We start from the raw sequence: 27,737 nt of genomic DNA, 5'->3' as shown, positions 1-27,737 counted from the left end.
CCTACAACTCATTTTATGCCTTGAAATTTATAACTTCATTTGTTGTCTATTGATTTTGAAAAGCTATTTGAATATACAGAACAAGGAATATGGATATTACTTTTCTAATTTTTTTCTTATTTTTATGATATGCATAATATGTAATTGAGAATATTAACTTCCGAGCACATGTAAGTGTGTGAGAAATTGGGGTTTTTCACATGATTAACATGTCTTGCTAACAGATGTCACAGTTGTTACATAAAGTTATTACCCATGGAGATCCGGGTTAGAACTGCCCATGCTTGTCTTGTAAGAGGCGACAGAAAGCATGGTGTCAGGCACACAAACTTGGTTGATGCCAGTCATGATGTCAGTCACTGGATTGTCTGGTTCAGACTCAGTCATTAATAGACCACCATCATATAGCTGAAATATTGCCAAGAAATGTTGAGTGCTGTGTTTAACAACAAACAAACAGACAAAAAACGCTATAAAGTTAGGATTTATGTTTTCGTCAAATGTATTTTCTCGACACGGACGAAGTATGACAAAAATGTATTATTTGGAAACTCAATAGTACAAACACTATTCAAAAGCATTACTTGTGTGAAACATTGCTTTATATACTCCCCAACCTTCTGGACATCAAAACGAAGTTTACTTACTCTAAAACCTTTTTCACACACTCCACAAATGAAGCTTTTAGAATTTTGAAATGTATGCAAATTTTATCAGCTAAAATAAGGTGTTCTTAACACCCAAGATTCTTAATATTTAAAGAGTTTTCTATAACACTGAAAGCAGTGTATAAAGTATAGACGCCTTGCCTGTGATCACTTCTTAGTCATTCATATCGCCAGCATTTGTCTTTGTTGTAAAAACTCTTTGAAGTAACTCGAGTGGGTTTTTAAACGACATCAATCAATTATTTTTTGCCATATCTTTCGCATTAACACATGCCCTTGGGGTAAATGATTTGTCAAGTTGAACGAAATTCTTGAATAGCTTGAAATTTAAATACGAAATAGCTTTGAATGCTTAATGTTTGGCCATGCTCGAGGTACAGGAAATAGCAGGCTGAATTGTAGTGTTGCGGGGTTTTCTTGTACATCGTCTTCATCAATCATCTCTGCATTCATTCCTCAAGGCTTCAGTTGGACAATGCACAAGTAATAATTCCAAAGAAGACATAAAGTAACACCTTTGTTTTGAGTACAGTAGTGAGGCCATACATTTTGTATTTTGTGATTCAAGGATTTGACAGACTCAGGCCAAAAGCTAGAATCAGAAATAAGTTGAAAATAGTTGATATTTATTCACATTATCCTGTCTCTCTTTTGTCCTTGATGGATTAGAATAATATAGAAATTATAATAACAAAATAAAAAAATGTTACCTTTTTGATTATTCCCGATCAAATGCATAATATTGTTCCATGTCACTGTGAATACCATATGAAGAAAAAAGTGATATATTCTTGAGTTAGTGAGTGAGTATGGTTTTATGATGCTTTTAGCAATATTCCAGCAATGTAACAGTGGGGGGGAGGGGGCACCAGAAATGGGCTTCACACATTGTACCCATGTCAAGAATCGAACCTGGGTCTTGGCGTGACGAGCGAAAGCTTTAACCACTAGGCTACCCGACAGCCCCTGATATGCTCTGATACAAGTATATGTTAAAATATATTTTAAGTCAAACTTCTTTTTTTAATTTTAAACTATTGTAAAACATAAAATTTAAGGTACACTTATCCTTAAAAGAGTAATTGAATATGGCCTAAAGAAAAACAATAAGATAGGAAAATCACAAATTGTGAAATATTAATAATATCCTTTACATCAATAACACTGATAACTTTCAAAGTAAAACCCTGTGTCATGATACAAAGTGGATCATTAGTGATATCGTTAACGACCTGGTAGGTGATAATGTTGATTTGGCGGACGTTCAATCTGTCTGTGGCTACATTCTGGAGGCTATCAGTGACAGGTGATTATCATTCAGTATACACTGGTGACATACCTATGGTTATCAATCACTTCATAAGCACAGGTAACAAACAACTTTTCAGTTGTGTGTTTCTCTCTGAATACACTGAGATTGTTTTTAGAAAGCATATTGACTGTGAACTCTTGCCCTAACGAAATCCATGGCCTCCATACGAATCACCAGTCTATATCAGCTGTGTATTTGGGAACTGAAATGTGACAGTACTGACATTCTGCATCCCATAACTCCGCTTGTATCTCATACAGTGCTCCAGATAAAAACAAAAATAGCCATTTTGTTTACTTACATGTTATCATGCTTAATGCAAATTTTACTATAAATCAGTCCGGACTAGTACAAGCAGCCACACAGCAGCATTATATCATGGATATAATATACATCGGACCTGTGAAGATCCAGGGTAGAATAGGTCTTCAGCAACCCATGTTTGCCATAGAAGGCGACTATGCTTGTCGTAAGACGCTTCAACGGGATCGGGTGGTCAGGTTCGCTTACTTGGTTGATGCATTTTATCGATCCCAATTGGGTGGATTGATGCTCATGATGTTAATCATTGGATTGTATGGTCCAGACTCAATTATTTACAGACTGCAGTCATATAGCCAGAATATTGCTGAGTGCGGCGTTAAACAAACAAACAATATACAATGAAACAGTCGCATACATTACCAGTACAATACATTGATAAATGTTTTCACTCCATATGGGGTTGTGTGTGTGGGTAGGTATGTACAAATTGAAAATATCCTTTTCCCAATCACCAGTCTATATCAGCTGTGTATTTTGGAACTCAAATGTGACAGTACTGACGATCTGAATCCCATAACTCCCCTTATATCTCATACAGTGCTCCAAATAAAAACAGCCATTTTGTTTACTTACATGTAATCATGTGCAATGCAAATTTTTCGCTGAGTATTGAAACTATTTTTACTCCCTAATGTCAAGTCTATAATAGTGTTATTTTTCAACCAATAGACCTTTTTACAAACAATTCTGCTTCAAATGCTGTTGTAGGTGACTTAAAAATCTGCCTCTGTTCATGTGCTGCCCCAAGTGTGTCACATGTCGCAAAGCTCGCAACAGTGATCTGTGTCTAAGCCTTAGTAAATGATGGGTAGTGCTTTTGTGCGTTATTCACTGTAGTAGAGTTCATGTATGACGTGATGCCTGCATTGCACCAGTAGATAAATATCTGTAAAACAGTACAGGTACATAAGCATAAATGGTCACATCTTGTAATAATGCACTGGATATACTGTTGGGTTGTTCAAATACTGTAAATCTTGAAATTAACGTGCATTTATGTCTCCAAAATGACTATCAACAATAAAACAGCTTCACTGCTTACTTACTTACTTACTTACTTACTTACTTACTTACTTACTTACTTACTTACTTTGGAGATTTAACGTGCGCTTTCCGACTGATACGTATTTGGCAAACGGGCCCGGCCTGGCCATTTAATGTGTTTCCGAAAGGGGCGAAAGTGGTGTGTGCAACCCAAGAGGGGGCTTTAGAGGTTGCTTATATAGAATTTGGGAATTTTGAGATTTGGAATAGATGCCAATGGAATTGGGGAGGAGAACTAAGGGAGCTGGGTATGGTGGATGTTTGTTTGTTTATGTAATTTTGATTAGTGCAGCTTCACTGCACACTTTGGATGATGGAAATACAAACTTGAATGTATACACAAACATGGTTTATTGAGCAGAAGTTGTAACAAGTACATAACAATATCGTTTAAAGAATAGGAATTACACAATAGGCATCTGGTGAGTTATCACTGCTGGGGTCAACATGGTCAAGAGTTCTACCCACTCATGTCAAACTAGGCATCATTGACCACTCCAATCATTGAACTGTTGTTGGTTCAATTATTATATTTCCTTTGAACTTCCTTAATGCCAGTCAACAGAATAAACAAATAAACAGTGTGTTGTTTTAAGGAAAACACTGTTTATTGTTATTATGGAAGTGCTTTACACAGTGCTAGTTGCTGTTTGATTGGATTAAAGTGAGGATATGTATCATTCCACTGGGGATGGGGAGTCGCATTGATGTTGAGTCGCATTTCTGGCTAGGGCTCAGCAGTCATATTGATTTGGAGATGCATTAATTTCAAGATGTACAGTATTTCATGCATATTTGTGCATAAGTGTGAGAGTAAATATGTGCCTCTGAGACACTTCTTGTGGTGAAAGTAGCATACCAAGTGTTTTGTTCCTAAGGTAATACAAGAATATCAATCCACCAGAACAAAAGTGGAACATTATAATTTACTCTCACATAAGCAACTCAAAAGTATATGAGTAATGCTCTTTTTTAGCAATTTTACGCAGATGCACAGATTATCTAAGCTCTGTTTTTTTTTCATTTAGTGCCAATTTTTATTGCTTGTTGATGATGTCGAAATATGCAGAAAATGAGTAATTACTTTGTTATGGCCTTAGGGATGAGTTTGATGTTTACAAATATGTTGATCCCGAGTAATGAGATTACAGTATCAGCGGCAATGGCTGACTGGTGTGACCTCAAGGTAAGATGATAACGCGTATGTTGTGTTTGCGAAGAATTGCTTGCTCTATGAGATCTAATCTGATCAGTACTTGATTCATCTGCAGGTTGGCGGGACATAGGTTAGCCTTGTGGATAAGGTGTTTGCTTGAAATGGAAACACATCTGGGTTTGAATCCTATGTTGTGCTGTGATGTGAAGTTTGTTAGGTCCTCCCCTCTTATGATAGGAGGTTTGTTTGTGTCTTCTATGACACTATTACAGCATTATAATATTACTTGAAATAATAATTACATGGGTTACTGGCATCCTCGGAACAAGCAGGGACATCTGAAATACCTGGCTAGAACCAACCATGTTAGACAAGAATAGCCAACACTTTATGGTCTGGTTGACAGCAGCCAAATACAGTTTACCTCTAAAAAGTGAATCGCAAAATCTAAGTATTCAATTTATCTTTTCAGTGGATTAGAAAATTAAAAATTAAAAATTAAAAAAAGTCTTCCATTGTACAAAGTTTGATACACCTTCAATATTATCACAAAGCTCCCTCACTCACTCAATGCTGTTAGAAATAACACAACGTGGAGTGATTAGTTGGTTGGTTTGTTTAACGCAGCACTCAGCAATATTCCAGCTATATGATGGCGGTCTGTAAATAATCGAGTCTGGACCAGACAATCCAGTGATTGACAACATGAACATCGATCCACGCAAATGGGATTGATAACATGCATCAACCAACTCAGCGAGCCTCACCACCCGTTAGTCGCCTCTTACGACAAGCATAGTCGCCTTTTACGGCAAGCATGGGTTGCTGAAAACCTATACTACCCTGGATCTTCATGAGTTGATGGTTGAGATGGTTTGATCCCAATGAAGAAACAGTGGTTTGATTCCTAGCATGAGAAAAATTTGTGAAGCAAATTCTTTACAATATTATTTTCATCCAAATTAGCATTAAACATTACTCCAACATAAGGCTTCTTAGTGTTTCAAAATTGTAAGGTGGTAGACATATTATATTTGACATATGATGTTTTTTAAACCAAACTGTTTCAGTTTTAACTGTTGATGAGTTGGAATCACAAACCTGACTGTTTGTTGTGTATGGTGTAATGTTAGACTAATGCTTAGTCTCTGCAAATGTATAACAGAAGCAAACAACTCCATGTAAATTGGAAAAGAGCCCCAGTGAGATGGCAGAACCTGTGGAAAATCTAGACTTGCTTCATTTAGGGCTAGGGGTGTTCGGGTAGTCTAGTGGTTAAAGCGTTCGCTTGTCACGCAGAAGACCCGGGTTCGATTCCCGACATGGGTACAATGTGTGAAGCCCATTTCTGGTGTCCCCCGCCATGATATTGCTGGAATATTGCTATAAGCGGCGTAAAACCATACTCATTCACTCTTTTAGGGCTATATCATTATAGTAAGGGCATGGCGGCAGGGGAAATATTATTGAGGGACTGTGTGAAGACTGGGTGTCATTTCATCAAGTAGAGACAGAAGGAGGGTCAAAGCAAGTTTCTCAGGAAGGCCTCAGTAAAGCTTTCAGAAGGTTTTATGGTAGACAGGTGGAGGACATTTCCAAATTTGATGCATCCCTGACCAGAATGATCTCTGATGCATTTCCCTGTTTTGACTTGTACCATATGTTCCCGTGTTTTTTAATATGAAGAAATTGACTTGCCTTTGCATGTGTTTGTGATGCATGCCAACGGTGGGGCAGGATACACTCACCTTTTCTAAAACACCCGGTATCATTACTATTTGATAGTGATTCATAAACACATGCTCATGATAGAGTTGGATTCTAGAAATCGACTCTGCTTGACATAGATTTCTTATGAATATAGAAACAGTTGTAGCTTTTATTCGTTTGTTGGGACTATGGGACAATGAAATGATGTGAGTTGGGAGTTGGATTCTTAGAATTACTTTATTCTGGCCTAATCTTAACCCAGATAAGTCTATGCATGGCCCAGTGTGCTGTACTGGCTCTGTTGTAAGTCCTCACAGGAAGCCATCTTCTTATTCTGAGTCATGTGATTCTGGGAAATGATGCATTTGATGAAATAAGCTTCATATTTGCTGCCCCATTTCATCATGGGTCATTAGGGGTGATCATGTGACTGACTGTTCTCCAAAATCCAGTCAGTTGGTCACAAGACGGACACCCGATCCGTGCTTGTTATTCCCGCTATGCAGGCTAATTAGCGATTGTATCAGCATGGTAGAAATACTCATATCAGCTTAGCTCACCAACACCAGCGCGCAGGAAGATAGCTGTAGGGAGACACTTATAAACAAGTGCTTACTTCAAGCCACTCCATAAATGCTGATTTGCTGAAATAAAAATTTGAATTTTATTCTTTCACTCAATCAAAAATTCACTGTCAATCACTTGATGTAAAAAAATCAATCAATCAATCAATCAATCAATCAATCAATCAATCAATCAATCAATCGCTCACTCACTCACTCACTCACCCAGACACTCTCTCACCCATGTGCCAACCCTGTTGTTTCTTCCGCACATGTCACAGGTTGAGACCTCTGTGCTTGCCTGCGTGTTTGCCTGTGTGCAGGCGTGCATGCTTGTGTTTCAACTGCATGTGTGTGAGCTTCAGGTCAAGACCTAGGTAGGTGTGTGTGTCTGAAATGGTGTTATATCTGCAAATGTATGTTTCAGGTCGAGACCTAGGTAGGTGTGTGTCTGCACTGGTGTTACATCTGCAAATGTATGTTTCAGGTCGAGACCTAGGTATAGACAATGAAGCTCTGGACTTCCAACAGTTGGAAGACTTCATCACTAATGGAGAAATGTAAGTAGTCTTCTAGAGGTTCCATAGTCAACAAGACGAGTGTCCTACTCTGCATTCCCTGACTGGCCACCTTCTTCCCATTTCTTTATTTGTTTGTTTGTTTATTTGTTTGTTTGTTTAACGCCACACTCAGCAATACTCCAGCTATATGACGGCTGTCTGTAAATGTCTGGACCAGACAAACCAGCGATTGATATCATGAGCATTGATCTACACAATTGGGATCAGTGACATGCATCAACCAAGTTAGCGAGCCTGACCACCCGATCCCATTAAGACACCTCTTACGACAAGCATAGTCGCCTTTATGGTAAGCGTGGGTTGCTCAAGACCTATTCTACCCTGATCTTCAAGGGTCCACCCTCTTACCATGAAGCATCGAGAAAACACCCTGTGTTTAATAAAACCCTTTACTGGCATACAGTTTAACTAACAATTATGTGACCTTGACAAGTAGTCTTCCTGGGATTTATCAAGACCTGCTCAGAGGCTGATATGCAGCCCCAAAGGTGCTGCAAATGACAGTAATAATTCCAAATTTTAATTTAAATTTTACCAATTTTTCAAAAAAATAATTTTTTAAGAAAATTCAAATGTTCAAGGGCACTAAGTTTTGAATCCTCGATAAATCCCTGTAAGGAGAAGCAAGGAGAAATTTTAGCGTTTTAAACAGTGTTGGCGAACACCACAATATACAATGAATCCTTGTTACTTAAAGGTTCTGGTGGCCATCAATTTTTTTCTGGTAATCCGTAGTTGGAGCAATAGATTTCATTTTCTAAAATGTTTTCTTGAGTTCATGAAGTTTGATTTAATAAGTTAACTGTCATATTTCTTCACAAAGTGATCCATTATCCCATGATATTAAGCGCTTGTTAGTCTTACAATCCTTTAACACCTATGATAAATTAAGACTTTAAAGAGTAAACAGTCCAGCTTGACTCTCAAACAATGTTTAACAGCAGTATCAACTGATTACAGCCCAAATACTTAGCAGTGAAAACCCAGTTGTCAGAACCGAAATGTTGAAAATATAAAGATTTGGGATCCAAATTGATTCTAATACTTTTACAGCAATCTCATTAAAATCAGATCTTAGTTCTCGCTATCACTAAACAAAGATCTGAGGACATCCCATTACGGGTCACGTCAGAACGACCTTTCATCCAACCAATCAGAGCGTCGCTTACCAGATCATGAAAGTGACGGACGGAATGTGTTTTCTGATCCTGCAACCTCGTAATATTTAACATTAACAGGGTATTCCGAACGACAGTTACAGGTTTTATGATTATATCCATACAATCTAGGCCACCTGTAAGCCATTCCAGAATGTTCTTTTTATCAGTTTTAAATTTTTTAACCAAGAATACATCAAAATATGTTTCGAAGTGTAGTCGCCAGTATGAAACTAGTGTCGTAAAGCTCGAGAAAGCTGCCTTCTGATTGGCTAATGTTGTCATTTCATTGATTGGTCAAAGTTTGCGAGAGGTTGCTCTGACGTGACCCATAATGGGATGTCCTCAGACAGCAGTAGCGAAAACTAAGATCTGATTTTAATGAGGTTGACTTTTACAGTAAACTTCAAGAGCCCTAAACCCCTGTAAATATCAAATGCTGCTCTCATATTTATTTTTAAGTTTTATTTCTGTAATATTGCATTAACATAAACATCTCCCACATATATCATTTCTAGGCTGCTTTATTTTACCTAATCGTCAGTTTCCAGATGTAAAAACTGATATGAAATGACACAAGCGTGACACGAGTGTGACATGTCTTTCTTGCAGAAGAGTTATGAGTAGCGAAACACCATTTATGTCTTGTAGCTGTGTCCTTGACCTCATTTCATATGAATATTCATAACGAGCAAGGTCACACGTTCTAGCACTTTGAATGTCTCAAATGGGCCATTGTTTCGTACAGACAAGCAAGCCGATATTCTTGGGAATTTACTGCATCATTTCCCTGTAGCTTATGTTAATATACCAGTATAATGATTTTCAAAATTCTTAAAGGTTTGAAATTTAATAGTATATCAGAAGTTTTCTAAAATTGCAACAAGTAAAGCTTTTTAATTTGAAGGTGACGATTTCACTTGATGCATGCTTATATAATTTTGGTCACTGAAAATCACCTTGACCAACATTGTAAAAAAAATCAAATGGATCACGAAGGACGGCTTTAATAGTTCTTTGTTAAAATTATTATGTAACTTCCTGGTCTGTTATAAAAAATGATATAGCCATGTGCCCCATACCATATTGGTGAAGCAGGTTTTGAAATTTTAACATAATGATTGTTTGTTTATTTTATTTTAAGTCAACACATATATATGTCAGATTAAGGTAGATTGTGCCTTTCACATATTTTTTACCTCTTTGCATTTTTGTAGGATTGGTGGGTCCCTAAACCAATTAAAAATGGCTCCCCTCATAACTACTTCCTTGATGCATTAATGGTATATCAACAATTCTGGAAAAGTTTATCCCAAAGGAATGCCTTCATGTGGCGAGCGGAGGTGTTGGTGAACGTTCCCCATTGCCTGAGGGGACTTGCGTGTGACAGAGGGGTGACGTTCTCCGTGTGTGTATACAACCATATGACGCAGCACAATGACCGTGCATTGAACGTGTTCCTATCTCATGACAAGTCTATTATTAATGGATACCATCCTTCCCAAAACGTCTTGCGAGTCAGCAATGTTCGTCATTGTACGTATTAGCAATGTTAGGCGATCGAGGCAAGGTGTAAGAGGACACACACTTTAGTACACGAGTATCAAGCTTCTTTTTATACATGGGTGCCCTTGTTTGGAGTATAATAATGGGTAGATTATAAGTTGTAAGAGTTTAATTTTCTGATTCACAGCCGGTTCCATGAAAGAGTCGCTGTGATCGGTATAAAATAATAAATGAATCCAGTTTGATATTGTTCGGTTTGAATAGCAGATGGACTCATTGATAACGGTGGCAGTTCTTGGTGGCCACCTTTTGTCATTAGGAATGTCGGTGAATATGTTGAATATAGAAACTGTACACAAAGGTGGTGAAAAAGAATTGGACAAGCCAGAATGGGTCATGAAGTGTGAAAGGCACTTTAGAGAAGTGTTGAGTTGTAGGTTCCGAATCACTGGTGTCGGTAATAGACGTATATGTCTTTATTATCTGAAAGGATCCCCTGTGGTTTTATGGACAAAGCACTGCAGGATAACAGTTTTGTTAATAACTAGGTAACAAAAAGAAGTGAGTGATTGTTTGGGTGTGAGTGTTTGAGTGTCACCGTACCTTGATGGTGTCGATTGCTGCTCATTCTTTCAGTCACTTGTTTGCCATATCCAGACTTGATTATTCAAATGCTGCTGTGATAAAACTGGAATGTTGCTGAGTGTAACTTTATTAAACACTGACCCATCACGCATAACTAGTATTCATTATTCAGAGCACCAGATAACTTTTTGAGCAATTGAGTTTTTATTCGAAGGTTTCTATTTTAATTGGATTATTACAGTTTCCATTGGGTAACCAATATTTTTTTCACTCATCTAGTCATCACTCTTTTGGTTTTTTCCCCAAAATGATTAAGCATTTTGAGACTTAAAAAAAATATAACGGTTCTGAATATATAGGCTTGACTCAGAAAGTAAATTATCTCATAATTGCGTTTCGGAAATTAGCTCCATTGTACGTTTGCTGAAAAAGCTTCATTTGGTATCTACGCATGCTGTTGTCAAACAATTGAGTTTTTCATTTAATGCATGCGTTTCTTTATGCAAGTTAACTGAACGCAATTGGGTTTTGAATAATTTGGGGGAGGGTATTTTAACGCAAATATGCAGCTTATCTGTGGCTCTGTTATGACTGACTCAGTTAGACCTCTGTTCCATACAATGATCGTAAGACAATCATAATTGTCATACTTTACCATAGACTTACGACAGTTGTAGCGTAATGATCACTTATTGGAATGGGGCTCTGAATTCTGTGTTCTTTCCTAACAACTAATTTTATTAACATTTGTTGATACATTGTAAATATTTTCCAAAAAATTAATGGTACTTTGAAAGTTTCTATTGTTTTGGAACCTATGGTAAATTTGTAAGAGATCTTTGTGCAGAGATCTGTATATGAGAGCGATATGATATTTATTAGATTGCATACTACCGAGCAATATTCACTCACTCACTCACTCACTCACTCGGCATGACAAGCAAACACTTTAGCCACTAGGCGCCTCCCACAGTTAAAGGGCAGATTGAAAAAAATCTGACCAAACGATCACCTCTTACGACAAGCATTGTCGTCTTTAGTGGCAAGCATTGGTTGCTGAAGACCTATTCTTACCCGGATGTTCATGGGTCCTGTTAGCATGTATTTATGTTCCTGTTGATCTTATGATGAGGATGTTTGCCACAGATGTTCAACTGTAAAGACATTATCAACATAAACTGAAATTCTAAAATAACTGAGTGAGTGAGTGAGTGAGTTTGGTTTAACGCCGCTTTTAACAGTATTACAGTTATACCATGGCTTACAAACTTGGAAACATAATCGAGGCGAACTGGGATTCGAACTCACAATCATAGGTTTCTGATGCCACTCTGCACAGCGAATCACAGCTCCTTAGACGACTGGGCCACTCGTGCCCCCCTGAAATATTGGCAAATAGACAACATATGAAAGAAAATAAAATGTAGGAGGAATTAATATTTTCAATACTTCATGAGAACTCACACTATCTATTTACCAATATACATGAATTATGATTTCAAGTACTTTTCACAGTGTAACAGATTCCCAAATCAGTTTTATGTCTTTTCTTTCTGAACAAGATCAGCCAGCCATTCACTGGCAAGGAGTGTTAAACAGGTATATATTCTGTCATGGTGTCAGACCGTTTGTGTGAGTAACAGGTAGGAATATTTTCATGGTGACAAGACATTTGTTGTGCGAACCCGTCGGCTAACTACCTTTGACTGGAGGTGCGTTAAGTGGCGGTCATGGTTGTCTGACCATCAATGCGATGCACTGGATGACTCTGGTGACACTCTGTTCATCTACCCGTTGAAAAGGCTCTAAAGATCATGCTGACAACAGCCTGGCTACACATTCAACAACACTCAACACATTCATCCACATTCAACACATTCAACACATTCATCAACATGCAACACATTCAACAACATTCATCAACATTCAACAACATTCATCAACATTCATCAACGTTTAAACAACATTCCAATGACATTTTAACATGTTTTCGTGAATATGATAGGTATTGAGAAGAGTTGCATTTTGCAAATTTTAGAACAGATTAATGAGGCAACCATGTGATTTTCTGGTAGAGGTTTGGAATTTTTTGAAAAAATAATAACTTGTTCCCCATAGTGCCGAAAAAAGTCCTCAAGTTTTATAACAACAAATTTGTTCACTGGAAATGATGGACGCTCAGAAAAATAGTGTGCTGTTTGTGCTATGTGTGGGCTCCAACTTTCAGAGAAAAAAATGTTGAAGCATTTTTGAAAATTGAACCACTAACTGAAAAAAACCAACTTCCTAAAACTGAATATTAAATGGTCAGTCCATGAAGGTCAAATACAGTGTTACTTTTGTTGCAATGATGAGACAGGATCTGTATAATTTATAACATGAAAAAATGTTTAGAAATCGTTTGGAAACATGTCAGATGTGTTCATATTAATTAGAATTTGTCCTTTTTAATTATGGATGTTTTGAAATGGTTTACCATACATTTGGATAAGGAGAAAATATGTACAAGATCTGATTTATAGAGGTCTCAGGAAGCGATTTTCTAATATTTAAACATGATTTAGCTGATTTCTTAAGAGCTGTAGATAAAGATAGTACGAACTATTAAAAACTTTCACCTTGAGTCCAAGATGTACTCAAAGTGATGTTTACTCTCAAAGGTCATGTAAACACCCTAGTCACTCATTTTAGCCATATTTCTTACAGAAGTCCATAACTTACAAGAGCGAGAAAGAAAAATGTTTAGTTCAACTTGGTTGTCAGTCATATAAACGTGTCTGTCTGATAATTTTCATTTCTTTAATCCAGGTTTTTCTGAACTGACAAGAGTGTCAAGTTCTGTTTTTCGAGTATTTTTTGAATGTTTGTCTTGGTCCCAGCTGTGTGTACCAAGTCACCTGTATGACAAAGTGTAACGACACCCCTCCTGTGGGGGACATTATTTATGTCACCTGTGATATATTGCTTACTTTGTATTTGACCTTTCCCAGGTTGATAGGATTTGTGGCATCCTTCCATTGTAGCATCCTTGAATTGTAGCATCAACCCATTGTAGCATAGTGGCTAGTAGCACATTGTAGCATAGTGGATATTAGCACATTGTAGCATAGTGGCTATTAGGACAGTGTAGCATAGTGGATATTAGCACAGTGTAGCATAGTGGATATTAGGACAGTGTAGCATAGTGGGTATTAGGACATTCTGGCAACCTTCCATTGTAACATAGTGGCTAGTAGGACACTCTGGCAACCTTCCATTGTAGCATAGTGGCTAGAAGCACAGGTAGCATAGTGGCTAGTAGCACATTGTAGCATAGTGGCTAGTAGCACATTGTAGCATTGTGGCTAGTAGCACATTGTAACATAGTGGCTAGTAGCACAGTGTAGCTGACAGCACCGACAGCAACCCTCACGAACACATGCAAAGGCAAGTCAATTGTTCATCTGAAACACAATAGGGAATTGCTTCAGTGATGTACCAGCTGACTCTGCTATGGTGGAAGTAATTGCATACAATGTATTGTAGGTCCAGTATATGACCTTAATAACAGACAATACGATCCTTCTGTTGTGTGTCATGATTAGTCATAACATCCGAGCCAAGATGGAAATGGATCCTTAGCATTGACGTAGATGGGGAAGGTAAAACAGGGGGGGTGGTTGTTGGTGATGATGTTTGTCATTTACTTGAAGGTGAGAAGCTGAATGATCTATACTCTAATATTTCCATTGTAATTTGTGTAGGAGTATTTGTCAACAAGTTCTTATTTGTTGTCCAGGGCACAAATCAGAGACAATCATGAATGAGTTGGTTATCATATCTGCTAATATCCTACGGGAGGCTGGGTGAAGGTTTTGTTAATAAAAGTTTTGTGGATGTTGAACCAGGATGTATGATCTGAGACATCGGTTGATATTTCCCAAGGGAACATGTGCTGGAGTTTCTCTCTGTCCATGCGAAAGGACAGTCTTGCCAAGGTCATTAGAAATTTCCAAACTGGCTCAAAGGAACTCACTGTCTTCACAGAATGGCATTCGTCTAAGGTGCTACAATTCCCTGTACAGAAACATATTATCATTGGTTTGAATTACAGTTTCCCCTATTTGTGTTTCTAGGTTTGTCGGCACCATACTGTGCTTGTGGTCTCTCTCTCTCTCTCTCTCTCTCTCTCTCTCTCCTCTCTCTCTCTCTCTCTCTCTCTCTCTCTCTCTCTCTCTCTCTCTCCTCTCTCTCCTCTCCTCTCTCTCTCTCTCTCTCTCTCTCTCTCTCTCTCTCTCTCTCTCAGGGGGCGGTCGAGTAGCCTAGTGGTTAAAGCGTTCGCTCATCATGCAGAAGATCCGGGTTCGATTCCCGACATGGGTACAATGTGTGAAGCCCATTTCTGGTGTCCCCCGCCATGATATTGCTGGAATATTGCTAAAAATGGCATAAAACCATACTCACTCACTCACTCTCACTAAGTCACTCTCACTCACTCAACCAATATCAAGTGACCGATATCCCATACAGAATCTGCCAACAGCACCTTTCCAATAGCTATAAACCACCCAGCCTATAATTCAATGGACTTCTAATCTGTTGGCTACTTGAGTTTATGGCCATAAACAGACCTAATTTATAGCACCAGTTCCCCGTTTGATCCCAACAGTCTGGACTACTTTGAAGCACTTGTCTGGTTGTGTCAGACCCATCATAGGCTTAATCGTGGGTCACAATCTCAGGGACTAAGTATCCTTACGACGTGAGCTGTTGTAGTCCCCTTGACTAACACTGGTTACACAGCAAAAGTAGCCCCAGAATGGTCCTTGCAGTCACAGCTATTGTTGCCTGTAGTCAGAGTGAGCTTGGTGTTACACTGCTTTGAACAGTATGTTAGTTACCATATTGACATAATAAGTGCCCAGGGCACTCGTGAAATTAGAAATAGGGAGCTCTTATTAGAATATTATTTTGGTGGGAAAAAGTTGAAAGATAAATTTTGTGGTTTATGCTGACAGCCTGAAATGTTTATATAGTCCAGATATATATTTCCAGAATTAATTGGCCATAATTAAGGATGTAGATAAAACATGAGTGTGTAATATACGCGAATAAATAAATCTTGTGTACATTGATCAATCGGTAGGGGTGCTAATTGGGATTTTCACTAGCCAATATATTAGCAAATATCGCCATGGGCGCTTATTAGAGCGGGGTACTTATTACGTCGAATACTGTATATCATTTTAGCCAGCTGATTGTAGGGGAAGCCTGACGTGACATGGGCCGAAGATGTTTCTCTCTCATGATACGCTAATATATGGCCCTGGTTTATGATTGGAAGATTTTGTTTGTTTGATGTTTAATGCCACACTCAGCAGTATTCCAGCTACATGATGGCTGTCTGTAAATAATCAAGTCTGGACCTGACAATCCAGTGATAGACATCATGAACATGATCCACGCAATTGGGATACGATGACCTATGCATCAACCAAGTCAGCGAGCCTGACCACCAAATCACAATAGTCACCTCTTACGACAAGCATTGTTGCCTTTTTACGGCCAACATGCGTTGCTGAAGACGTATTCTAACCCGGATCTTCACAGTTAGATTGGAAGCACCTGGGATTTGAACCCATAATCCTGGCTGTCTAAGGGATTCAACTCTGCCCAGCACATCACAGTGCCTTTGGCCCCTAGCTACTTATGCTCAACTGTATCTGGAGAATCTTGGATCTGAAACTCATGATCAGTGGATTCCTGTTCATCTAAGGGATGAAACTCTGCATGGCACATTGTGGTGCCTTGACTCCTAGCTGCATATGTCCAACTGTGTTGGGTTGTCTGAACCTGAATATTATGAAATTGTGTGCTCAGTCTCATTTAAAAAAATTTACTGTGACTTCGGAATTGTAACAAGTTATGAATAAAAATTATAGAAACAAAGTAGAAATATGAATATATATTTTCTTGAGTATCTGTTAAGGGAAATAAGTTATGTAAACCTTGTGTCTGTTGCGACACTCACTCAAGCATGTAGTGAGCTGACCTTTGACCTTCCATAAAAGGGAATGTTGTGGTGTATTGGTGATGGTACATTCACCACAACAGTACAAAGCCGACCCAGGAGGTTCCTGACGAGCTACCACCATTAAACCCTGATGGTGGCCTGTTGCTTTTAGTGGAGTAACTTGCGGGAACTAATTGTGTTTACACTTGAATCATAAGTTGTATTTGCTGACCCGTGATCAGCGAGTCTGTTAAAATGTGTCATGTTATTGTGCTGTTGAATTACACAGGAAGGATTGTTGGGAAAGGAAGGGAATTAACTGTTCACATCAACACCCAAACTTGAAATATTCATCAGAGAAAAGTCATTTTAGAGTCAACTGGAATACTCTTGAATGGCCAAACGTTAAATGCATTGTTTGAAAATGTGTTGGTAATTAAGCTTTTGATACGGTTAACATGTTTAAAGCGGTTAAAAACTTATGAAATGAGGTTGTGTTTATTTGATTTGAAGGATGTAAATGAAATATTTAACACCTTTGGTGACCGGGATTCATCTAGGTCTGCTTGGAAGATAATGTTTTACCCAAGATCTGCAGCATTAAAAATTCCAAAATTTGAATTAAAAATAATAAATTGTCCAGTTGATGCTAATACAGTTACATCTAACATTTGTTTGTGATTTGTATTTCACAGATAGCAGGGCTAGTAAAGAGAAAAAGGCTTTAATGCTTAGTTTTACATTATTCCATTTTCTGCAGTGTAAAAATACAATGTAGAGATACTCTGAATTTAAGAAAATACAAACTTGTGTGCCTGCCAAGGACAACACATTTGGGATCCTAGATAAATACCATGACTCTTCTGTCATGTTTTTGTGAAAATTAAATATTTGAGTTGAAAACTTTGGTTTGTAACAGTGCTTTATAATATACTATTTGTTTTTAGAAAATTAGTGGCAGGGGCATATTTAGGGGTGGCAGGTCATGAGAAACAAGCAATTTATACAGCAAGCCTAAATGATATTGATATGTGGTGATTACATGGTCTGGGTATACATATTCATATTGCTTGGGTACACACTGCTCTCCGTTTTGTATAACTCTCCATAACTCCCAACACCTCCCCTGCTGCCCTGTTGTCTGTTCCATGGTCTGTATTGTCAGGATGTTATTAGAATTATATCAGGTGGAAGAATATGACCTGGTTCTCCACACAGAAGTGGCTATAATCTGAGGCAGATATCAGCACGATTAGGCCATGTTACAGCAAAGTGATCAACACGTATCTTATTTGAATCATGCAGGGACCAACTGCTTGGATGCAGGGGTTGAAGTTTATGATTCGTTGTCTGATAAGTGTGTGTCATGTATTGCATGAAACATTTTCAAGACTGAATCATGTATTGCATGAAACATTTTCAAGACTGAATCATGTATTGCATGAAACTTTTTCAAGACTGAATCATATATTGCATGAAACCTTTTCAAGACTGAATCGGCAGTTTTTTCAATTATTGATAAAAAACATTAGGAAATAAACTAGTAGTCGAGAGTATGAACATCACTCAATGTTGTCAGGGGCAATGTTAAAGCAGGACATATGTAGATCTTCTTAGCAATCCAAGAACTGTACACAACTATACAATTGGTCCCTAGCAACCTATGCTGGTCATGACGTTATTCAATAATGGATCAAGGGGTTAACATGTCATCACACCCTGATGACATGGATCGATGCTCATGATATCAATCACTGGATTATCTGGTACAAACTCAATTATTTACAGGCCGCCGTCATACAGCTGGAATAAAATATAACCAACAGACAAAGGTTCTTGTAGTGTATCTGGGTTTTGAAGCTGCCTTCCTACAACTACTTAAACTCCTACTAACTTACTCACTTACTTTAACATACTTACTTATAATAATCTGGGGATAAGGTTTAAGTGCAATGTAAGTATACACATTAGTGTGTCATTTCAGCATTCTGTCTTGTTTAGATGTATTTAATGTCCATGAGATTGTGTCACTTAACAACTAGTTGTCAGACAATCAGCCTCAGGACAATAATGTGATTGGATATTGGGTAACACACGACGCACCTCACAGATCATGTGATCAGATGATAGCCAAGTTTGACAGTGGTTTTGTCAGCTTGCAGTGTCAATCGGTGGAATCAGATATTGTGGTAATCTACTTCATGAGTGGGCCATTTAACTTAATCAGACAGCCTGTGACAGTTGTTTGTAATGATTGTGATTTTAGGCATACCATATTCAACATAATAAGTGGCCAGGGCGCTCTCAAAATTAAAAATAGGATTGAAGGATTGTAAATTTCGTGGTTTATGCTGACAGCCTGAAATGATACAAAAGAAAAGTCTGTGGGTATTATACACGGCAGATATATTTTTCCAGAATTTAAATGCCTATAATTAAGGGTGCATATAACACACAAGTGTGTATTATACACAAATAAATAAGTCTTGTGTACATTGAACAATCGGAAGGGGTGCTAATTGGGATTGTTCACTAGCCAATATAACAGCAAATATGGCCATGGGTGCTTTGTAGAGTGGGGTGCTTATTACGTCGAATATGGTATGTTTTCTTCATCGGATCACATATTTTTTTAGTTGGAACCCTACAGTTTACTAGCCACGAATCGCTGCAGTATTACTTTAAGCAGTATTTATTCACTCACTCACTCTTGTCTTGTAGCGAAACTTTATGGTTGAAATTTTAGTGTTCAAACTTGTTCCCTCTAAAACATGTTTTTTATCTGGCCCTGTCTGAAGATTGGCAGTTAAAAGAGTAAAATGTGTGAAGCCCATTTCTGGTGCTCCACTGCTCTGGTAATTAGCTTGTGTATTGCTAAACTGGTGTAAAACCCAACTCACTCGCTCACTCACTCACTCACTCACTCACATGGTCCCTATATGGCTGAAATAATGCAGATGTGACATTACATTTTCTCTCACTCCTTCACTCACTCACTTAGCCATATAGTTAAGAAATCTCCTGTTGTCTATATGATGGAATTTTGAGTCAAAATTCTTTCATTTGCATATGAAAGAATGGGGTGGTGCTTAACTTCTTTTGAGTAGTATACATTACTATTTTATCAATTCGACTTTTCAAGAGTATTTCCGCGAACGCAGGATAGAATATTCCACAAATACCCCATGTGGCTTGGCCCCCTTCTTCAAGAGCTCAGGGGATTTGTCTCAACAAATGTAGGGACAGGCTGTCAGGTGTGTTGTCTCACCTAGACCATGTGCTTGTATTTCTGTTAGCTCAGTATATTCTGTGACACCTATAGGATCCCATACCCCATCGGGTTGTCCAACTTGTCAGTCCTCCTGCACTGGTCTGATTTGTGGAAACTAGTTTTATATGCTTACCTCGATGTTGAATTGGCCAAGGTGGTGGTTCCTGGCCTTGGTTGTTCATAAAATTCAAATTTTGTTAATATTTTTGTGTGCTTTACTCTTGGTTTGATTTCCATGTCAAGAATGTGTTTAAAGTTTTGTTTGCTTTTAAAGAAATATGGGTCTGAATATGGTAAGAAATTATTTTTTTCACTTCTGCGCCCTTCTGGTGGTTATTAACACACAATGTCCTTCATAAAGTGGTTAAATGAACATTTGTTGTTTGAGGTTACACTTTCTCAGTAAAGTACTAATTCTAGTACTTTGGGGGAACTAGAATTGTACTTTACAGAGAAAGTGTATTCGCAAATAGAACAAGTTACATTTGACCACTCTCTAAAAGGCCTTGTCTTTTCATAACTCCCGCAATCATGGATCCGTGCCAATTTACACTTATCAGAGGGATGCATAAAGTATGTGATCTAGACTAAAGTTGATGGACTTCCATTTTGGTGCATGCCACGGTGGCTGGGTGGGTTACATCGCTGACTTTGTGTGCTGGCATTTGGGTGCCTTACTCTATGAGTGCGGGTTCAAAATTCAGGATGGGACTCCAACCAAAAATGTGCTAGAATTCATACTTTCATGAGAAAGTGTTATCCCAAATGTAACATAGGTTACGTTCTGATGGTCAGCTCAGGTATTATAGGTATGGAACATTTAGGCATGTCTTGTAGAGAGAGCTGAAATTTGGTGTTCAAACTTGTTCCCTCTGAAACATGTTTTTGTGTTTTGTCAGCCCTGTCTGAAGATTGGCAGTTTAAAGGGCAAAATGTGTGAAGCCCATTTCTGGTGCTCCACTGCTCTGGTATAGCTTGAGTTAAACTGGTGTAAAACCCAACTCACTCACTCACTCACTCACTCACTCACTCACTCACTCAACTGAAAATTTTATGTCATGCAATTAATATGAAGTAAGTGTTTTGTGTTTATATTTGGATTTTATTTTTTCATATGGAATATAAATCCATGAATTACTATGCCAGTGGGATTTACCCAACATGACGTCTGTTGATGTTTTCTGGCATACTTTCTTTCTGTGAGATCAAAGCCAAAATATAATAAAAATAAAGAATTGTAAAAGCAGGTGATATTACAACCAAATTTGTGTCATGGATAAACCGCTCAGGGCATCCAAATATTGATGTTTGCAAATTTGTTTTTTGAAAAAGTATGCGGCGTGAACAAATACATTGTTTTGTGTTACAATATGGCGCAGGTAATTGTGTCAATATTCTGTAATGGCCATGAACCACAGCCAGGGGAGACACTTCTGTTCAGGTGTCCCCCTTTCCTGTAATAAACATGGCCTGAATGGGGCGTATTGCTTATACTTAGAGTTGGGGGGTCACAGGTGGCCAAGTGGTCTGAGGTGTTGCAATTCACTGTGAAAAGATTCGTCCCTTGAGCCTGCCAGAAAACTATTGTCATGGGTTTGAATCCAAGTTTGCCCCGATTATATTTCTGGTTTTCAGCATCATGCTCATGTTCATGGGTTTCACCAATGTGGTAAGCATCAGTGACCTGCACCACATCAGGCTTCCCGCCCACATCAACCTGACATGCCATGTTAGAACTGGGAAACTGTTCAAAGTGCTGTTAAACCATGTGATATAACTGAAATACTGTTCAAAGCAGTCTTAAACCAAACTCACTCCTTTTTTGACTCTCTGTTCCAGAAAGAAATAATAGAATTTCAAAATCTTTATGTCTTATCTCAATGCTCACCTTTTGCCAAAGACTGTTTATTAATATAAAAGATTGGGGAAGCATTCGTGAATGATTGAATGTTTGTACTCCAGACAGCAATATTCCAGCTATATCACGGCAGCCTGTTAATAATCAAGTCTAAATCAGGCAACCAGTGTTGATTTTATCTGCAACATCCCACATCAAAGTGGTATAATGACACACACAGAACATACTAACCAACTGCCTCTCAGGATATGCAAGAGAGTGCTGGGGCCTATCCTAAGATGGCCCCCTGGGGGAAACTGGTTGGGGGTGGGAGAAGTATTAACTCTAGATGAACCTAGTCCTGTTGTGTTGATCTTCCCACTTAACAGGTATGTAATTATGAAAGCGAAACACCAATGCCGTCATTTAAAGCCAACACTCCCCTCCCCATCACCTGCCAAACAACTGTCAGACGTCCTTTGTCCTGGCGGCCATTTTGTTTTTGTCCCATCCTTTCATCTGCACATCTGATCAACCTCAGTAGTTCATTATTGTTCTCAGACACAATGGTACATTTAACAAGAGACTTGCCCAGCCCACTGGGAGTCCTTTAAACTGGCATGTTCATGCATGAACACATCTTGGGACTCCTGGTTAATTTAGGGGATGTTTGTGAAAGCATGATATATTGAAGTGACAATGTGGCAAGAAGTAATGGGAAAGAAAACAAACATTTTGATAGTTGACGAATGTTTTATGAGGTTGTGATTTATTGAATTGTCAAGTTTTTTTAAGCATTAAAATACATATCTTACATCATGGAAATTTAATGCTTTTGGCTGGAGCTTGAATCTATTTTAGACATTTAATTTGTAATTTTTCCATGATCAGAAAATGCATCTGGAACAACACTTCCACATGTACATATAGGATATGTTCAGACCTTATGATAACTGCATCTCAGAGGTCACAGTAACGTCTCAGTAATATTTGGTCATAGGTGAAGAACACATAAAAAATGCCATGTACAAGTTGCTGTTTAGCAGCTGAAAGATATTCTTGATGTTCTGTCATATTTTGTACACTTATTATATCGGGAGACTGTTTTGCAGTTTGTTTTAGGCAAGTAGTTAATTATTTGTTTTATAGACTTTTAAGAAGAGGCAGGTGGAAATTGTTTTTTCAAGTCACTTGATTTAATCAGTGACCAATTTGAGTCTAGTTGGGATATTTCTGTGTGTTCTTGGGTCAATGCACACACTCCTTTTGAAGTTTATTTGTTATGTTGATTGCAATCGTTTCTGGGAAGGAACAGATACCGTCAATGTCACTATACCTGTAAATTTTGTGATAAAAGGTTGTTAGACACACTTATTTAGCCACGCTTTCTTTTTTTTATATTGCTAAAAAAATTTCACTAAGTAAGAAATTTCTGAATAAGAACAGTCTGGCCTGATGAACAAAAAATTAATATTTCTATAGATGCTTCTAAAAGAGTAATTAATAACATTTTTAGCATCAAGTCTGTGTCTCCGGTCGTTACTTCCCGAAACATAATAATAACAAAGAAGGTTATTTTCAGCCATCAACATTTGACTTAAGACGCTTATTCATCTGCCTGGAACTTAGACCAGCAGCAGGGATTTTCTTCAAGTGATGAAAGTCTAGTTTGCACGCGTGCAAGAATTTTGCCATCATGACTTGATGTTGACAGAATGTGATTGGCCGATCTTTAACTGTGGGGGTCACAACTGGAGGGGCTTCGTGTGTACGGTACTAAGCCACACGAAGACCAGGTGTCAACACAAAATCCTTGGCATGGTTCAAAAACTTTGCTGTTTACCTAATGCTTAATTTACAAATTTTCAAACCCTTGTTTCAAAGAACCTCATTATATGACATGTACCTCATTATAGAGCTTGGTCTGAAGTATGTTGACCTGATGAAGGAGTAAGCATATTGTGTTGTGTTCCTCATAATAAAGAAGTTGACATCCATATATTCTCTTCCTTATGTGTATCACTTCTAAATGCCTTTCAAAGACCTGATGACTGATACGATATGACAGGAGAAATGTGTAGTTAAAATTCAATCTGAAAGAAATACTTGAAAATCAGTTTTACCATTTGAGTGACTTTCTGGTGAAGATAATCTCTCTAGCTGTTATGATATTTGTTTATTAATTAAGGAAAGAAAGCATCAGCAATCATTTTGGTAATACGATCAAATAGCTTTGTACCATCTTCTTAGCAACAAGCACTCGCAATGCGTTGAACATTACATCAGAAGGCCTTCAGGAGTCCAGCGTATGCCAGACATCTTCAATGGCAAACAAACCCTCTCACAACTGGAAGCAAATATTTCCAACAATTCTCACACCTCAAGTCCAAATCCTGTTGCCACGGAAACCACAGACGGCTTTGGCAGCCATGTTGTCGAAAGTGTGATATTTTGCAGATTGTTATATTTATATGAGTGTGATGCAGGTTCTGCTCTTGGTGACTTGTCACATGTCAACAGGTCTCACCCTTTGCGATTTTATGAACAGTTGTAAAAAAACAAGTTTAAACACTGTTTCCCTGGAAACCTGTTGCATATTTTTCCGTTCTTTTTTCATGGCATTATTCAAAGAACAATATTTCGATGGATTTTAGATGTTTTAACATGTTTGAAGGAGTAATGTAGTCGACAGTGTTTTACGAAAATGTCTTATTAATGAAAAGATCCCTCTTGTTTTGATTTTGAAATTAGCATGGAATACATTCATTGAAAGAGCACAGACAATGCCTCATTCAAGTTTACCATTTACAAGATATGTCAAGATATTAATAAAATGTTCTAACTTTGGAATATTTATTCATAAGAAAGTTCATAGAAATGTTAAATATTATGTGACTGAATGTGACAGTAGAACCCAATATTAAATTATATATTCCGCTAACTCTTGTTGATTAAGCCAAAAGTTTATGATAATGATACCAATTTATTTAATATTAAAAACATTTTAGGAAAATCTTTTCATGAAAAATTTGTGTTTGATGGAGTATGATTAATGACGTTTTTTTTTTCTATTTCCCTTGTTTGGTTTGTTTGATATATGCCAATAGGCAAAGAATAAACTACCATTAATAGGCAATGTTCAAGCTGGTATCATCTAGATGTCCTCTGTTATCATGGGCCTGGCAAAATAGATCACTCATGTGGTGAACTCACTAGAATAGCATGCAATCACACTGCTGAAATTAAAAATTTGTCTGTGATATCTAATCATTAGATGATGATGGTCGTGGTTGTGGTAATTAACTTAATCAGATGATGATTATGATTAATCTTAAGATGCTTGGCTAAAATATCAAAGGTGACGACCGTACTTTATCCTGTGATAAAGCTCACTCTCTGAGTTTCGGCATGATGGATTTATGTCATGATGCTGTTCAAACTACCTGTCCTATTGTCCTGTCGTTCCTGTCAATCAAGAAGGTGCATCCACAGCAATTATCAATAGGTGAAATAGTTACTTACAATTTGTCTGATAGAACACATTAATCTCATGCTTTAACTGTAATAGTTCATGGGAAAACCTTACGTAAAACACAACACATGGGGTGGAGCAAACTTTATTTCTTACATTAATAGTGTGGTGATGATTAAATTACATGATGATGATGACGATGATGATGACGATGACGTTTTTGAAGTTGGTAATGTGTAAGTTTATTATGTGCCAAGCATCATTTTGTCATCCATTGATTGTAGAGAGATATTTTACTATCGCTTCATTCGACCAATAATGAGCGAAGGCATACAATGTTCTATAATCAAATCACAACTATCAATAAGTATGGATAGCCATACAGAACAGTTGTGAACATAAATAATGTCTTGTGTATAGAAATACACAATGTTTCGGTGTTAATGTCTGTCAATGTTTGAAAATGTTTCTTTGTCTTCAAGACATGAAGAGTTATCCCCCTTGTATTCATCGTGAAAAGTACAAGAATTGAGAGCAGAGACTTCAGGATACTGCCTCTGATTAGAATAAAATAGCATTTAGCCATTATTAACAGGCCAAATTTGAAGAGTATCTCTTGTAACTGCTTTAAGAAACATTATGTTGGAGCATCATGTTCATTTTGAGAATGTCAATAAACTGGCTAATGTGAAGGACGAGTCATTCTTGGACTTACTAGCAAGGGTCCTGGGGACCTATTCTAACTAACCGCAACATCAGCGTGTGTGACCTGTGATTCACGAGATTCCTATCCTGCTTTAAACAGATCCAAGTATTGTGTATTAGCTGGTATACAAGATTCACACATTTATTTTTCCAGACTCGATTACTTACAGACCTCCGTCATATAGCTGAAATACTTATGAGTGCAGCGTTAAACAACAAACAAACAAAAAAACTAATATTCTTGTAAGTTTGTAAGATTATATTGATTACTGAAATGTTGTGAAGATAGTGCTTCCTTATTTTGTTGCATGCAGAACAAAGAAACACAAACAGATCTTCATCTCAATTTTAATTTTACACTTTATGGTGGGGGGGAGACTTTATGGTGGGTGGGGGGTTTGATTGTGAGAAATTGTACAGGATTTTTTAGTGATTGTTTGATTTGGATCAGTAGGTGACAAAATGAACTTTTAATGACGATTATTGGTTCAAACATTTTCTGTTTTAGTTTTATAAAAATCCCTTGGATTCTCTTTTATTGTCAAAGCAACCATTCTGATCTTATGCACACAACCTGTGTACTCGTGGGCAGATGATGTGGAGTACACTTATCACTGTCGGATTAACGAGACTGATTAATGAGTTATTTCGGTAATTCACTGCAAATTAGGTGTGTCGGAGTCTGAGTGCGAGACTGTCTGATTAACAGGTTTGAATTAGTGTCGGATAATTGTGTCAGAGTGTCAAATTAACGAGACTTTACAGTATTTTAGATTTTTAAGGCAGGCAGATCCTCAAATCAAGTAAAAATCGTAAGGCCTTATTTTAAAGGAATATGAACTGCACACCGACTACCGACTTACCACAAGAAGACCCGACCTGAATTATATATCCTGACTGCGAAAACATGAATGAAGGCCCTGTAATGCTGATGGTTGTCGTTTCCTTTTGAAAAGAAACATGAATAAAGGCACAAGGCTGCAGGAAATACAATTGTTACTCGGCAGGAAATGTAGGGCTATTATATTTTTTAGGGGGATCACAGATTTTTTCTGCCAATTTTGTAAGTTCAAGGAGGGGGAAGAAATTAAATCAGCGTCAACTAGGGACCTTTGATTTTCAAACTCTGTGTGTGAATTGTTTGCTTTTTTGTCAGAAGTCTAAAGTACTTTATTTCATCAAAAGATGTGTTATATCAAGGGACAGAACTCTAGATATATTATTCATGAAATGAGTGTTCAATTTGGAAAAATATAAATGTCAGCTTGAGCATTCGACCACCGTATTAGTTGTTGTTCACGTTTTTAAAAAAACCTAACTATTTGTAACAACATTATTGCCTGTGTGACATGGGGTGTTGAAATAAGAGATTTATATTTGGATTATTATTTTTACAACAAATTCAAAAATAGTTGCCTGATAAAGAGTCATGTAAACTGCCAACATATAACCATAGTAACCATGGTAACCATGTTCCTGTAAACTCGTTTGATTCATAATCACTTATTTGGTATTTAAGAAAGTCTGTTAACTGATGGATGGATGGATGGATGGATTATGTGGATGGATGGATGATGTGGATGGATGATGTGGATGGATGATGTGGATGGATGGATGCATGATGTGGAAGGATGGATGGATGATGTGGATGGATGGATGGAAGATGTAGATGGAAGATGAAGATGGATGGATGGAGGATGGATGATGTGGATGGATGGATGGATGGAAGATGTAGATTGAAGATGGATGGATGGAGGATGGATGATGTGGATGGATGGATGGAAGATGTAGATGGAAGATGAAGATGGATGGATGGAGGATGGATGATGTGGATGGATGGAAGATGTAGATTGA

General features: G+C 37.7%; 1 protein-coding gene across 4 annotated transcripts in view; it reads left to right on the top strand.

Annotated features, from left to right (window-relative positions):
- LOC139462507 (myelin regulatory factor-like) overlaps positions 1-27,737 on the top strand; it is a 90,455-nt gene that overhangs the window by 14,457 nt on the left and 48,261 nt on the right. For all 4 annotated transcript variants that reach the window (XM_071244276.1, XM_071244274.1, XM_071244273.1 and 1 more), the window contains exon 2: positions 7,265-7,337. In XM_071244276.1, coding sequence (XP_071100377.1) covers positions 7,265-7,337 — 73 coding nt within the window. The remainder of the gene's footprint in view (positions 1-7,264; positions 7,338-27,737) is intronic.

The sequence above is a fragment of the Haliotis cracherodii genome, unplaced genomic scaffold (assembly GCF_022045235.1).
Source record: "Haliotis cracherodii isolate W230 unplaced genomic scaffold, xgHalCrac1.p SCAF_15, whole genome shotgun sequence".
Classification (NCBI taxonomy): Eukaryota; Metazoa; Mollusca; class Gastropoda; order Lepetellida; family Haliotidae; genus Haliotis; species Haliotis cracherodii.
This window is presented reverse-complemented; position numbering and strand designations above follow the sequence as displayed.